Consider the following 16,195-nt stretch of genomic DNA (forward strand, 5'->3'; position numbering starts at 1 on the left):
ACACACACACACACACACACAGTGAACCATGGGAAGCACTGGGAGCTCTGTCTCTATCTCTCTTCACACACATGCACACACACACACACAACACACACCACACACACACACACACACACACACACACATTGGCAGTGAACCATGGGAAGCACTGGGAGCTCTGTCTCTATCTCTCTTCACACACATGCACACACACACACACACACACACACACACACACACACACACACACACACACACACACACACGACACATTGGCAGTGAACCATGGCTGTGCAGGCTGGGGTTGAAGACCCTGAAACAAAAATTCTCAGCTTGACTGCACTGAGGTCAAGGGGAATTGTCAGACAAGGATTTCTACCCTCTCAGCTGGAGCAAACAAAGAACTGTGACAGCAGGACAAAAGGCTGGATACTCTGTGAACTGAGACCAGCAGAGTCTTTGTTCATAAAAGCTGAAGAAATCAAGTCAGTCTCAGAAAGATAAATATCATGTTCTCCTTTATTTATAGATCCTAGCTTTTATATAGACACATTAAATCATGTTTGTGTACATGACATGATGTAGGAGCAAAGCTGGTGAGGGGTGAACTAACAGGAGGAACATGAGAGGGCTAGGGTATAAGAGTTTGTGCTGAGAATACATGCTATGCTCATATGAATGTCCTTATGAAATCTGCAATCATGGCCAACAAATGTAGACCAGGAAAACTGATTTTAGTCTGGTGAATGAATGTTTAAGGTAAGTTGGATGATATTAATGTAAGGAAGCTATCATAAACTATTAAGTATATACTAAGTAAAGACAGGACCATAGTAATAGTAAAATATTTACCAAATGTCTAAAAGAAACGTTGCATACAATAAAGTTAAAAAGTTACCACATCAGTCAGTTTCCCACAACTGACAAGAACACCTAAGATGTCCAACTGAAAGGGAGAAAAGTTTTATTTTGGTTTGGGAGATTGTCAGTTCATGGTTGGTCTGCTGCTTTGGGCCTATGATGTTAAGTAGAGCAAAGATGACCACTTGAAATACATATCAGGAACAGAAGACAGGAGTTGCAATAGCTCCTCAAATGGTCTAACCATCTCCTAAAACTTTCCAAAAGCACCACAGACTTGAGAGCAAACCTTTAATATGTGGGCCTTCTAAGGCCACTCTAGTCCTAAACCATAATAATCACTAATCAATTTCAAAACCAAGGGCTTAGCTAGGTGTGGTGATTCTTAGCTATAATCCCAACAATGGTGAGGTTAAGACAAGAGTCAGGCTACCTAACGAGTTCTCGAAATCTGGGCTTCAGACCAAGATCCTGTCTCAAAAACAGAAACAAATCAATAAGAACCAAAAGCTTCTTCCCCCTTCCCAAAGATTTATTATTTATTGAGTGTGTGAGTCTGTGTGAACATATGCCATGTGTGTAGATGCCTTCAGAGGCCAGAAGACAACACTGAATTCCTGGAGCTGGAGTTAAGAGCTGTAATCCACACTGTATGGGAGTATTGGGAATTAAACTCTGGTCTTCTGGAAGAGCAGGAAGTACTCTTAACCCTTGAGCCACCTGTTCATCCCACTATGGTAATCAAAATGAGAATGGCCCCCATAAGCTTATGTCTGAATACTTACTCCCCACTTGGTGGAACTGTTTGGGAAGGATGAGGAGGTATGGCCTCGGAGGAGGTATGTTGCTGGGGGTTTGGTTTTGAGTCTTAAAAAAAATCTGGTGTGGTCTCTGACCAAGATAGTGTAGAGGTCACCAGCCTATAAAATACATGCGACTTCTCCCCCAAGGATGGGTTCTATTGAGAAACAAAGCTAAAGCTAAAGGTCTAAAGAGGGAGAGCCTGGAACAAACACTGTGGGATTTGGGTAAGGCCTCACCCTACAGGTAGCAAAGGTCACCAGTTTATTAACATCCAGTCCCAGTATTCTGGGTGGGAAAACAGGTATACACATCCCTTGACAAGATAAGTCTGCATGTTTGACTGTCTAGGAGTTATAGATCACTGGCATTGCTCAGAACCATCAGACTCCAACAGACTCTCACACTGTGTATCGATAGCCTAGGAATAAGTCAACTTCAAAGTGCAGTTTCTATGAGATGCTTGTTATTTTTTTACTGCTCTAAAGTCAAAACTTCATCAGCCGGGGGCATCTGTGTTGACTTTTAGGGCTTTAATGATAACTTAAGGAAAATTGGGCTTTTGTAATATAACATTTGAACATGAACAAAATACATTAAGAGATACACTCTTTTAAAACATTCTATGAATGTTTTGGGTCTATAGAATGACCCAAAAACAAAACCTGAAACAGAGTTTTGGTACGCATAATTTTGGAGTGTCTTTGTTAAATTAAACTATCAGAATTTCTGCCTGATTTTCAATATCTAACTTTATACCAACATCAAACAAGACTTGAAATATGAGGAACGAGTTAAGTCTTCCCAGTCCATTCTAATGAAGTCGACCTATATCATGCTTCTTTTAAGAGCCTATCAGAGATGAGCCCAGATGATAGACCCAACCAGAGGTTGCTGGCAAGAGATGAAGTTCTGCATTGTAGAAACCACCTTGTGCTGACTATTATGACAGCAACACTCTAGTACCTTCCTCTCAAGGCTAGTTTTCAGTCTTTCAGACAACTGTTTTGAAGATGCTTGATTTTTCTTGACTCAAGGTTTACATAAAGCAATTGTAAAAACTCACAATGTGGGATTCTAAGGTCTTTATTTCATCATTCATGTAAAAATACATCCAGATATTAAGAAGGAAAACTATTGTATTAATAGAATATTATTGGCTATTACTGATTCATAGGAACAAAGCTGCCCTTTTATTTTGGAGTTGAATGAAGCCTGATTGTTCTATTTAGCACCAAATAACTGAAATGTGCTTGTTTCTTTCTCTAAAGGTGGTACTATACCAATGCTCCCTTGAGGTCTCCTTATTAATATTCTGAGTGCAGTATAACACTTCTAAAAATGATAGGATTTTTTATACTGAGTGTTATTCTATGAATTCAGGTGTGTTCTTGTCTTTGCAAACTAAAAATGGGGTGTATTTTGCCAAAAAGTATGAAGAAAAGATCTAAGAACCATCAATATGACTGAAATTTATGTTCTTAAAAAAAAACTTTCTCCTGAGTTTACATGTTAAAATGTAAGAATATCAACATCTCATAAATATATCTGAATTAAGAAATGAGAACATAGCCAGGCAGTGGTGGCGCATGCCTTTAATCCAAGCACTCAGGAGGCAGAGGCAGGCGGATGTCTGTATGTTCGAGACCAGCCTGGTCTACAAAGTGAGTGCCAGGACAGGCTCCAAAGCCACAAAGAGAAACCCTGTCTCAAGAAACCAAAAAACAAATGAGAACAGATTATGCCAACATTGAAAAATTTATTTTTATAAACATATGGGATATGAAGACCTAAGTGAAATAATAACAATGGTAAGTGATTCAAAACACAGTTGTTAATATATTCTTCCTAGGAAGTTTATGGCTTCCTTAGCTTCAAGCACAGGTGAACATGACTCTCAAATGGAACGATGTCACATCCAGCACCATAGCAGCATCACTGCTTAGCAGCAGAAAATGGTTAGGTAAACAAATACTACACAACAAAGTCCATTGGAGATGAAACTAAGTGAGGCAGGATGAGTGAAGTTCACAGTATTGGGGAGGAGGGGAACTGGGAGGCCCAGCTGTAAACATTCCCATCTTTTGTGACTAAACAGCATTGAAAAATGAGCTGTCAGGTGGCCTCACTAATTTCTCCATCATGAATAGCTGCTGGTTCTGGAATTTCATTCATCTTCAAAACCTCATCATAGAGCAAATAGCTCTGCAGACTTCTGGGAAGTGGCAACTGACGAATGAAATTGTCAGAACGAAGACGTTCTGCTTTTAAACTGGTCCGAATTTCCAAACGACAGAGATGGGCCAGGCATGGAACACAGGCTGGAGAAAGAAATGAACAAAATGTTACCTGACAGTGGACGTTCATGAACAAAAGAATAAGAACCTGAGTTTGGACTTCATAAGCCATGTAAAAGCCACAGATGGGGTTATCAGTGAGGTTTGCTGGCTAACAATCTACCTCCAGATTCAGTGAGAAACTCTGTATCAAAACATCAACCTCTTTGGAAATCAGTATGGCGACTCCTCAAGAAAATGGGAATCAGTCCACCTCAAGATCCAGCAATTCCACTCTTAGGCATTTACCCAAAGGATGCACATTCATACAACAAGGACATCTGTTCAACTTATGTTCACAGCAGCATTATTTGTAATAGTCAGAACCTGGAAGCAACCTAGATGCACCTCAACCCAAGAATGGATAAGGAAAATATGGTACATCTACACAATGGAGTACTACTCAATGGGAAAAAACAATGAAATCTTGAAATTCACAAGCAAATGGATAGAACTAGAAGAAACTATACTGAGTGAGGTAACCCAGACCAAGAAAGAAAAACATGGTATATGGTACCACTCACTCATAAGTGGATATTAGACATAAAGCAAAGGATAAGAAGCCTACAATCCACAACCCCAGAGATGCCAGGAAACAAGGACAACCCTAAGAACATGAGAAGGGGAAAGGGACAAGATCTCCTGAGCAAATTGGGAGCATGGTGGGGGAGGAGGGAGGAGAAAGGTTAGTGGGGAGGAGGATTAGGAAGATCAAGTTGAGAGAAGAACAGAGAAGGAGAGCAAGAAAAGAGACACCTTAAAAGAGGGAGCCATTATAAGTTTAAAGAGAAATCTGGCACTAGGAAAATGTCCAGGGATCTACAAGGATGACCCCAACTAAGAATCTAAGCAATAGTGGAGATGCTACCTTAAATGCCCTTCCCCTTTATTGACATTGAGGACTACCTTAAATGCCATCCTAGAGTCTTCACCTAGTAGCTGATGGAAGCAGAAGCAGAGATCCACAGCTAACTATTGAGCCCAACTCCTGGAATCCAGTTGTAGAGCAGGAGCAGTGATGAGCAAAGGGGTCAAGACGATGCTAGGGAAACCCACAGAAATAGCTGACCTGAGCAAGTGGGATTGCATGGACCCCAGTCAGACAGCTGGGGAACTAGCAGAGGAAAGAACCAGGCCCCCGGAATGTGGGTATCAGTTAGGAGGCCTGGGCAGTTTATGGGACCTCTGACAGTGGAACCAGTTATTTATTCTTAGTGCATGGACTTTGGGAGCCCATTTCCAAAGGAGGGATAGTCTCTCAGCCTAGATACACAGGGGAGGGCCTAGGCCCTGCCCCAAATGATGTGACAGACTTTTAAGATCCCTCATGGGATGGTGAGGCCTGGGGAGTGGATGGGGGGCTAGTTGAGGGTATGGGAGGATGGGAGAGAGAAGGAACTGGGATTGGTATGTAAAGTAAGATTGTTTTTTATTTAAATTAAGAAATATGAAAAAAACTATAATAAGTACAGTAAGTTTTTAAAAATTTGTTTTAGAATAGTCAGTTAAACATCAATCACCAGGACTAGTAACATACACTTGTATTCTTAGCACATAAAAAAGTTGAGGCAGGAAGACCAAGAGTTTTAGGCCAGCCTGGGCTACAGAGAAAGACTCTCTCAAAAAAAAAAAAAAAAAGCAACAACAAAACAACCAGTTCACAAAATTTTCACCAGCTCACAGGGTATACCAACAGGTTGATAAACTATCACTAGAGACAGGTGCAAATAAAAGATGTTAATATTCCCTTTTAGAGTTGATAACATGTTATAGTGAGAACACAAGCCTACAAAAATTTGTAAAGAAAAATTAAGTTCAGCATTCTTATGAACACAAACTAAATATTTTTTGCTTATATATCCTTATAACAGCAAAAGGATATCACTGAATAAAAACAACTATCTGCTCTCTATAAGATCTGTAGGCTAAACTTATGAACAGACACAATTCTCAGAGAAAATTACTATCTTTTCCCTATCCTTCCACATGTAAGGAAATAAATATATGCCTAATTTACTATATGTTTGCTAGCAAATCCACAAAACATTTCAACATAGCAGGAGAACCACGAGAAGGAAAAGGGAAGTGCGTTTGAATCTGTACTGTCTTACCCATATGCTGCGGAAGAGCCCAAGAAGAGTTTGCACGAGCAGAGATAATCTTTTCAACAGCTGGTGGAAGTCTCTTCCAATTAGAAAATTCCAAAGTAAATATAAGGATGTCATCACTGACTGAGTCAACCCTGTATTAACAACATGTTAACAGGCCATCAAAAGCAAAATATTAACATATCTAGGGCTAGTACTAGAAGCAAATATCACACTCCTATTTTTACAAGAACTTGATGAAAATTAACTAAAACAAAACCATGGAAAGTATCCATAAAACTATGGCAAGTTAGGCCAACAATAATAATATAAGATACTCCTAGAAATAAACTAAACTCTGTGTGCAGCTCTCTAAGGCCTCACAAGGAATGCCTACTCTCATGAAGAGCAGGCTCCTTCTTTCAAATTGGAAGCACCAATGTCTTGGGTGAACTTGCCATTATTTCTTCCCAACTAAGCTCTCTTGCAAATTTAGTCTGGCCATCCCTATAGACAAAGAATGACACAGAAAGGATAAAGCTTAAATACCTGCATTCACCAATAAGCTGAGTATACAAGAGAGACGACTCTCCAACACTCCAGCCCCACCTCCATATCATTCCCAAGGATTTGTGCAGCTGTTCTAAGAACTTTCCTCTTTATAGATTCAGCCCTAAAGGGTGATCCACCATAACATTCAGCTTTAAGAATGGAAACATGAGTTCCATACTAATAGTTCTTCCTCTCTTCTTTCAAAACTCAGGATTCTCCACCAATCTGCCCAGTAGAGCCTTTCCTAAGTGTTAGAAATTCTTGAAAACTAATAAATAGAACAATAGTTTAAAGTAAGTCCCGATTTCTAAAACACTTTCACTACTTAAAGGTCTAAATTCTTTACATAACACATAACTATTTCTGCAGACTTTATAGAAATAATATTCAAGAATATAATAAACACAATTTAAAAGTCTACAATATAGGCCAGGTGTTGGTGGTGTACACCTTTAATCCCAGCCCTTGAGAGACAGAGGCTGGCAGATCTCAGTGGGTTCCAGGACATCCTGGTCTACAGAGTGACAAGTTCCAAAGCTACAGAGTGAAACTGTCTCAAAAAACAAAAAGCCTACAATATATTAAATACTGAATATTAATAGAATATGAAAACTTCAGTATTGAATCTTCTAGGAGATCTCACATCACTTACACTCAAAACTTTAAGAAAATTAAAAACCCTAACAAAATTACTGTCTAAGCTCAACTAGACAGCCTCACATCCTTTGAAGAAAAACAGGTCTACTGTATTACAGTTCTCAAACCAGACAAATAGTTAACCAAGGTGCCTATTTAGCACATCAAAGCAGACTCTGTTGGTTAGCCTCTCTCAGCATTGCCAGAACCTGTTAATGAGACATCCTGGCTGGTATACCCCTCCACCTACCCTAAACTCTGCAGCCAACTGAGTATGCTGGGCCTCTTCCCCTAGCTTCTCTTCCCTATATAATGCAGCCATTTTTTGCTACACTGGCCTCTTAGCTCCTAGTTCCCCTCTCTTCCTCCCTCTCTCTCCTCCTTCCCCACCCTTACATGACTCAGTTCAGTCAGCTGGTCATGTCCATTCTGGACTCTCCCAGGTGACTCTGCCTCAGCCTCTGCTCTCTCTTCTATCTGTAATAAAAACCTCAACTCCTTAGGAGAAGTCATGTCCTCTTTTTATTTCTTTTTTTCATTCAATTCCTACAAAAAAAAAAAAAAATCTCTTCAAGTACAATTTCTTCAGGCATCCACTAGGGAGCAACTGAAGAAAGGAAAAAAACAGAAGCCAAGAAGTAAAGTTCAGTTGTGGGTTCTTTAGGAAGCATATTGAGAAAAAGAAGGGGAGGGCAGAGGGAATCCTGGTTGTTCCCTGACCCCCACAAACACATGCACGCTAATTAACATGCACCCCCAACACACACACACACACACACACACACACAACACACACACACACTCACACACACACACACACACACACGGTAAAGAAACTAAATGATACTCTAAACTTGTCTCAAAAAATTGTTTTCTGTATTTGAAAGTATACTTGAAATATACTGATTAGAGTGTAGAAATTGCTTTTCAATTAAAAAAAAAATCATGTGCGCCTGTGTATGATAACTTGGGGGAGGTGGCTCCCTTTTATCATGAGGCATATAGGCATGGGCTGAGTCACCTCACCCCCCCAAATTCTCAATTCTTTGATATGCAAACATATAAGGAAAAACTAAAAACAGCACAGTTGCCAAAAGAAAAAAAAATTAGTTCTCAGTAAAATGAAGGCTTATCAGAAAATAAATAAAATGGGGGCTGGAGAGATGGCTCAGAGGTTAAGAGCACTGGCTGCTCATCCAGAGGTCCTGAGTTCAATTCCCAGCAAACACATGGTGGCTCACAACTATCTGTAATGAGATCTGATACCCTTTTCTGGCATGTAGGCATACATGCAGACAGAACACTGATACTTAAAAAAAAATACATAAATAAATAAAAAGTTTTTTTTTAAAAAAAGAAAATAAAATGACAAAATATACTCCTTGGTGTGTGAGAACTAAAAGTTTACTTGAATCTGGTTCCTTGTATCTATTTTAAAGGTTTAATTTTTCTACCTTAATATGCTTTAGGTCCCACTATGACAGAACACAAAGTCATTTTTATAGTTATTTGAACACAAGAATTAAATCTGTGAACAGCTTTTGTTAATACAATGGTGAGTTTATTTCACAATACTGATAATACCCCTGAGATTGCATTTTTATTGCCTACAATGGCCATTACACTCTACAGAGCAGTTGTGGGATCATAAGTCAGTGACAGTCCATCAATAGAATGGCGTTCACTACTATTCTCCCATTAAAATATGCAGGCAAGCAGGGAGGGAGGAACTTAGTCTAACATTCATGTTGGGAAATATTTCTACTCTGTAGATTATATTGCAACCGGCAATTAATTATTCAGACAGATACATTTTTAAGAGGGCTTAAATCAAGCAATATACTTACATGTGATAATAATAAACAACCAAAATCTGCTTTGATGTATTTGAATCTTTATGGAAGACTTTCTCCTACAATATTTCTTTGAATATAAACTTGATCAAAGAAGGTAAAACATTTATCATATTCAGTATAAAAACTGACTTTACCCTTTCAATGAAAGATTAGTCAACAAAATCTGGCTATGTTAAGAATTTTCATTTCTAAAGTTAAAGTTTCCATTGTCCATTTCCCTAGTAAATATAAAGTGATTCTTTAGTAGTGAAATATATGAACTGGCATTCTCAATTTAAGAATGCTAAACTGAATAATTAGATTGTTTATTTGGTTCTTAACATTTTCCTATTTCAGCAAATTGAATAGACAGTGTACACAGCAAGGACTTATTGCCACAAAAATTCTCAGCTACTTATATGTGGGATAAGGAGACCACTGAATGGGGAAAGAATAGCATATTTTGGGGAACCTTGGGACTATACTCAAAATTCCATACTCTCCAGTTGCCTAGAGAGCAAAGGATAACACGAAACCTTTACTTCTTTTTCTTCCATAGGTTTTCCTAATTTAAGAGTAAGAAGGAACAAGAAAACTTGTCATAAATTCCCATGTTTGGCAATGGATGGAAGTTTCTGACCTTAAATAATAGAACTATTTCATTCCTATGGGTGTATGAAAAAGTTAAAGCAAGATTTGAGACCCACACAGGACACCCTGGAAACTCCAGGATATGAAGGTTCAAAGTACTGGGCTATTCAGATGGAGTCAGTTAATGGTTTCAGGTGAAGAACATTAAGAATGTGACCGAGGAAAAAGTGGATGTCCTGGAGACAGGCACCACCTGGGGATCAGGATAAAGGGGAACAGATTGTTAGGGCTGTTCACAGCTACCCCTGTGTTCTGTCAGATTTGAATCACAGTTATAAGGTGACTCCTAGAATAGTGAAGAAGATCTGCTGCTAGCAAGCCCCAGAGGAGAGCTGATCGTGAAATTCAGTAACACATCAGTGGCATTTATATAACTGTTAATTACTAGTAGATATAAATGGCATTCACAAGTATTTTCTGGGGAGGGAGAGCTGTTGACAAACATGCAAATTTTTAAATAAGAGATGTCTCAATGAATTGTCATAATCTTTATATTTCACTCAATTACCTTAAACATAGAGTTTTGCACAAATTAATAAAGAATAAAAAAGAATGGCAACTAAGGGCATTTGACAGGCAACTATGAATGTTTTAGTAATCTGTTGAGAGTACAATCAGAGATTCAACTTGTTATTAGGAAAGTGGGATCAGAAGGTTTATCTCACTTTGCACTGACTTTATTCCCCAAAACACTGACCAGGGAGCAGTCTCTCTTCATTAGTATGTAACTGGAATAAGAGAGTGTCAGAGAGAGATGACAGTTTGATGAGAATTCCTAAATTCCAGGTAGTGGTAATGAGAAAGTGAGATACAGTATCAAATAAAGGCTCATTCTTCACATAAAGAGAGGTCATGGGTAGAAAGTAGAGTCCACAGAAATGCAAACTCAACTTACAAATAGGAAATGTTTCTCCTGAAACTGACTCTTTCGAGGCTAATGGATGTTTCACTAAAATTCTGCAAAATAACATGTTCTCTATTCAAATGGAGACTTTGGTTCTGTTTTCTCATTTGACTTATCAGATGAAGAGGTTTTTTCACATGCTATACTACAGGCATCTATCCCAGATAATAACTTTTGCTGGAAGTGGGTACAAACAATCTTGTCACCACAGAATCCTGATTTAACAGTCATACAATCTCTTATAAATGGCTAACCTGAGGAACAACCACAACTAAGTAAATATAGATAGCTTTAGATACTTTGAAAAACATTATGTAGTAAGGGAGACAAACTTCAGAAGACAAGCTGCTATAAGGCAGAAACATTCTGTCACCGACAAATTAAGAAAGGCATAAGAAAGTTAAGCAGGGTAGTAAATACCTGCAATCCCAACACTCAGGAAGGTGACACAGGAGGACTGCATGGTCAACACTAAGTTTTGTCTCCATAATAAAAAGAGAGGCACAACAAATGGCCAAGAGTAGAAGAAATGTCTCCCAGGAAACTACCCTGAAAGCTATACCTCTCCTAAACATTTGCAGCAACTTCTTATAGACCTCTGTACTTTAAGATCAATTTCTTTGTTTGTAGGCCTCAACCCTTTCACCCCAGCATAGCTATAGTGGTCAGTTCTCTCACACAACACAGCTATGGTAGTGTATATGCACGTGCGCACGCACGCACACCCCCCCCTCCTCCCCCTCCTCCTCCTCCTCCTCCTCCCCCTCCTCCTCTTCCTCCTAGGACAGAGATCTCAAGAACTGATGGCATGTTTGAGGCAATATCATTACCAATGGGGAAGGCCCACTAGAAAGATTTCTTACCAAGAGCTGCTGCACAGCAGAGTCAATGGGTCAAATCCAGCAAGCAGGAGATGTGGCAACCACTTTTTATATTCTTTTTGTGCTTTAACAGCATAAGTTATAAATTCAGATATATGATTCCAAGGAGCCGACAAGCAAACTTTCTTCAAAAAGTAGCAAAACATGGAAAACTTCTCATACTTCAGGCAGTATGCCAAGTGAAGTTCATTTAACTGGGCTCCATACTTCAAAAGAATATTCACAATTCCAAAGCAGTCACAGCTTCACCAAAAAGTAAAATGAAATACAAACAAGTTTAAAAGTTAGACTTCTACACAACAAATACTTCTTAACAAATTGTTAATAGCAGTTACAAGTGCGAACAAGAATGGCAGTTGGAACATCCAGTGGCTTTTACATGCAATAAGCTGAAATGAATAACGAGGAAGAAAACTTTCACATCTCAATCCCTCTGCACCATTATGATTTCAACTATAAGATTTTTAAGTATCTTGACAAAGAAACCTTTTGTTCAAACTATAATGTTTGAATAAAAGCAGTTCTACAATTTTTTTAAAGTTAATGAACAACACGTTAAGTCCCTGAAGATTAATTCAGTCTAGAAACCTCCATGTTATATAGCCTTAGCCAATTTCCATTCTTTTAGATAGGGTCAACATGTATCATGCCCATAATACAGGAAAGCTTTTCTAATGAACATACTTTAACTTATACCACTCATTCTTAAAGTTAACCATCCTTATCAAGCACTTCTATGGAAGACAGTATGTATCACTTTTTTTTTTTTTTTTTTTTTTGGTTTTTTTCGAGACAGGGCTTCTCTGTGTAGCTTTGGAGCCTATTCTGGCACTCACTCTGGAGACCAGGCTGGCCTCGAATTCACAGAGATCCGCCTGCCTCTGCCTCCCGAGTACTGGGATTAAAGGTGTGCACCACTAACACCCGGCACATGTATCACTTTTACCTATTAAACTTATTGCTTAAAAAAGACCCAATACTGATAGTTACACTACAATTGACTGAAAGCAGGTGTGATCCTCATTTGAAAGAGCCACTTTACAAGACCATCAACACAGGTAGGGTTGTAAAGAGAACAAACTCTGGAGCCACCTAACTGTGTGACTCTAAGTGACTCTTCACTTTTCTGCCACTACACAAGTATTTATGAAAATAAATAAATGAAATACTACATATGTAATAAATACATTTATTTATATTTATACATATTTAAATATGCTTATGTAAATAAATATAAAGTGTATATAAGTAGTAACAATTTTTGCTTCTTATTCAGTAATATCTTTTGAAATGTGTCCAAAAGATAAAATTCAAAATAAATTGCCATCCATCTGTAGAAATGTTACTAGCAGTATTCTCTGAAGCAGACTTTAGAAAGAAACATTCTAAACATTCAACAACAAAGAATCAGGTAAATAAGCATAACATATTATAGCCATCAAAAACTGCAATTTTGAGTTTTATATGCTCAATTTTTAAAAATGTTCATAATGTTAAGTTTGACAAAAAATAATAAACATGTGTTTACTGTGCACAAAACTGAAAAAGAAGTTATATAAGGATAAAGTTATTCTCCTTTGAACTTGTAATTATGTCATTTTAAAGAAATATAAATGTTAGCATATTTTCAATAATTATAATACAAAATCTAGAAACAATAAAGATTTTTGTATTAAATAAATATAAAATGTCTAAATTATAGTCATGTGAGAACAACTACTTCTTAAGATACATAAAACTTGACAAGTGTGGTGGCACACACCTTTAGTCCCAACACTTGAGCGGCAGAGGCAGGCGGATCTCTGTGAGTTATAGCCAGCCTGATCTACTTAGCAAATGTCAAGTAAGCCAGGGCTAAATATTGAGACCCTGTCACACACACACACACAGAAAAAAAAGATTCTTTAATGAGAAGAAAAAAAAAAAAACTGGAAGTTTATGTTGTATACAAGCCTGGAAAAATCAAAGTATAGGATGAAGTTGTTGTCGTCGTTATTGTTGTTGTTGTTGTTATTATTATTATTATTATTATTATTATTTTGGTTTTTCGAGACAGGCTTTCTCTGTGGCTTTGGAGGCTGTCCTGGAACTAGCTCTTGTATTATTATTATTATTATTATTATTATTATTATTATTATTATTATTATTATTATTTTGGTTTTTCGAGACAGGCTTTCTCTGTGGCTTTGGAGGCTGTCCTGGAACTAGCTCTTGTAGACCAGAGTGGTCTCGAACTCACAGAGATCCGCCTGCTTCTGCCTCCTGAGTGATGGGATTAAAGTTGTGTGCCACCAACGCCCGGCGTAGGATGAAGTTATTTTTAAGCAAATTATACACTCAATGTTCATCAATCTCTAAACCCTTTCTAGATGTACCTTTAAAGTTAAAGCAATAGGTCCAATCATTACTCTGAGGGAAGTGTAATAAACAGGAGTATAAAATTCCTTAGAAGTCTATAAATACAGGTGCAATGATATATTTATTGTAAATATAAACTTATCCTGAGTGTCCAGATCCTTCAAACATTTGTAGATCCATTCATCCCCCTACAATGCCACAAGAAAATTTCTCAGAACACTGCTTAATCTCACATGTTCCAAGTTTAACTATAAAATTACTTTTATCCAATGCATTTTCTCTTAGTGTCCTATAAAGAATGATCAATAAACTAGCCCCAAGTTTCTTCCAGTTAGTATACTCACACAGCCTGTGTTAAAAGGAGAAAGAGCACTCTCTCAAAAGGCTTATGAAACTGGCCAGTGCTACAGGACAGGCTCTCCAGTTTCCAACAAAATTGCCATTCCCAAAGAAAACAGCAAGTATGAAAAATGCTGAAGAATCATAGAACATTGTCAGCACACTCTGAGCATCTTTTACAGTTACTGTAAAAGAGCTCAAACACAAAGGCAAAGGCATGCTCTAGAGATGAAAGTAACCTTCGTGCTCTATATGTGACCATGACTATTGCATGTCATTGAGCACAGTAAATTCTCAGTGTTAGGTAGCCTTTGGTTAAAATATAAATAATATGGACAAATATATATATTTCCCTTAAAATACATATTTCTATCGCAAGTCCTGATGAAAAATTGGGGAAGCTCTTCATATCCTAGAGGGAGAAAAGTCTATCCTGCAGACACAAACAAACACCAAGGATTAACTGTGACATATAGAGAAAGCTATCACATAGACAGTGAACAATCTAAGGAGGTGAATAATCTGAGTAAGGAGAGAGATTTAAAAACCAAAGCCAGAGAAATAAAAACCTTATTTGAAGGCTACTTTCACCAATATGGTGTTTGATGTTTAGACACAGACAAAAATATGGTATTTACATAAAAGTACAGTAAACAGAAAATTCTACATGAAACCAAGTTTACTTTAAACTTTAGAAATGGACAAACATCTCTGACATTTCATTCATTTGTTCAATTAGTGAACAAAATATTTAACCATCTTATTGGCTAATTATCAAAATGCCATGGGGTTTCAGCCATTGGCTAAAAATAAAATGAAAGCATTCAGCTTTGTCTAATGTACCCACTTAAGAAAACTAGAATTGACACAATGACTTCTATGATCCTAATGTGGTAAGAGCAGCCAGTATCAGCACTGGTGGCGCATACCTTTAATCCTAGCACTCAGGAGGCAGAGGCAAGCAGATCTCAGTGAGTTTGATGCCAGCCTGGTCTACAAAGTGAGTTCCAGGACAGCCAGGACTGTTTGTTACACAGAGAAACCTTGTCTTGAAAAACCAAAAAAAAAAAAAAAAAAAAAAAAGGAACCAGTATCATCATCGAGATACATAGACAAAATAAACTCAGCTACACTATATTTTCCTTCTGTGGTCAGAAATAACAGCACAAATTTGTTCTTGCAATCTCTCAATTTCCCTACTCCTTCCCCACTCCCAGGCATTCTTTCTTTACATTTTCTCTTTTAGGCTCAGTTACTCTGCTGTAACTTAAGAGGACTAGCTTCATACCAGTGTAGCTGATAATATCTGAACCCCAAGGAAGAAAAGTTCCTTTTGCTGTAGGATCTATTCAGTGGCAGAAGAAACCATGCCATGAAGTGGAGAGAAGGGAAATTCATCCTCTCCAGTATCCACCAAAAATGTTTCAGAACATTACTCCTGAACTGTAAATGGAAGTTTCTTGTCCCAACTGCCTGTTCCCAAATACCTGGCAGCCACTTCCTAAATTTCCACACAGGGGCTTAATATAAATTATAAATGTTTGGTCAACAGCTCAGGCTTATTACTAACTAGTGCTTATATTTTAAGTTAACCCATATTTCTTATTTATGCTCTGCCACGTGGTGATACCTTTATTAGCATGGCACAGTCATCTCCTGCTCCCTCTGCTTCTGGCTAGTGACTACTGACTCCACCCTTCTCATCATCCTTAGTTCGGTTACCCCACCTATACTTCCTGTCTGGCTACTGGCCAATCAACATTATACCAAACCAATTCGAGTGACAAATCTTTACAGTGTATCAGAGGATTATCCCATAGCACTGAACTAAAAAGTTAAAGTGAACAGCTGAGGAAACAAAAACGCTGAGCTACTATTTTTATGTATTACTTTTGTCATTCTTTGATACTACTTATAAGACCAGGTGAGGGTTAGCACACGCAGGTCAATAGTATAAGGTCACAAATACTGA

General features: G+C 38.0%; 1 protein-coding gene across 5 annotated transcripts in view; it reads right to left on the bottom strand.

Annotated features, from left to right (window-relative positions):
- Positions 1 to 3,383: 3,383 nt before the first annotated feature.
- Asb3 (ankyrin repeat and SOCS box containing 3) overlaps positions 3,384 to 16,195 on the bottom strand; it is an 85,693-nt gene continuing 72,881 nt past the window's right edge. For all 5 annotated transcript variants that reach the window (XM_027387707.2, XM_027387706.2, XM_035453331.1 and 2 more), the window contains 3 exons: positions 11,509 to 11,769; positions 6,092 to 6,222; positions 3,384 to 3,965 (listed from right to left, as the gene is read on the bottom strand). In XM_027387707.2, the coding sequence (XP_027243508.1) occupies positions 3,760 to 3,965; positions 6,092 to 6,222; positions 11,509 to 11,769 (598 nt within the window). In that variant the 3' untranslated portion in view covers positions 3,384 to 3,759. The remainder of the gene's footprint in view (positions 3,966 to 6,091; positions 6,223 to 11,508; positions 11,770 to 16,195) is intronic.

The sequence above is a fragment of the Cricetulus griseus genome (genome assembly GCF_003668045.3).
Source record: "Cricetulus griseus strain 17A/GY chromosome 1 unlocalized genomic scaffold, alternate assembly CriGri-PICRH-1.0 chr1_1, whole genome shotgun sequence".
NCBI lineage: Eukaryota > Metazoa > Chordata > Mammalia > Rodentia > Cricetidae > Cricetulus > Cricetulus griseus.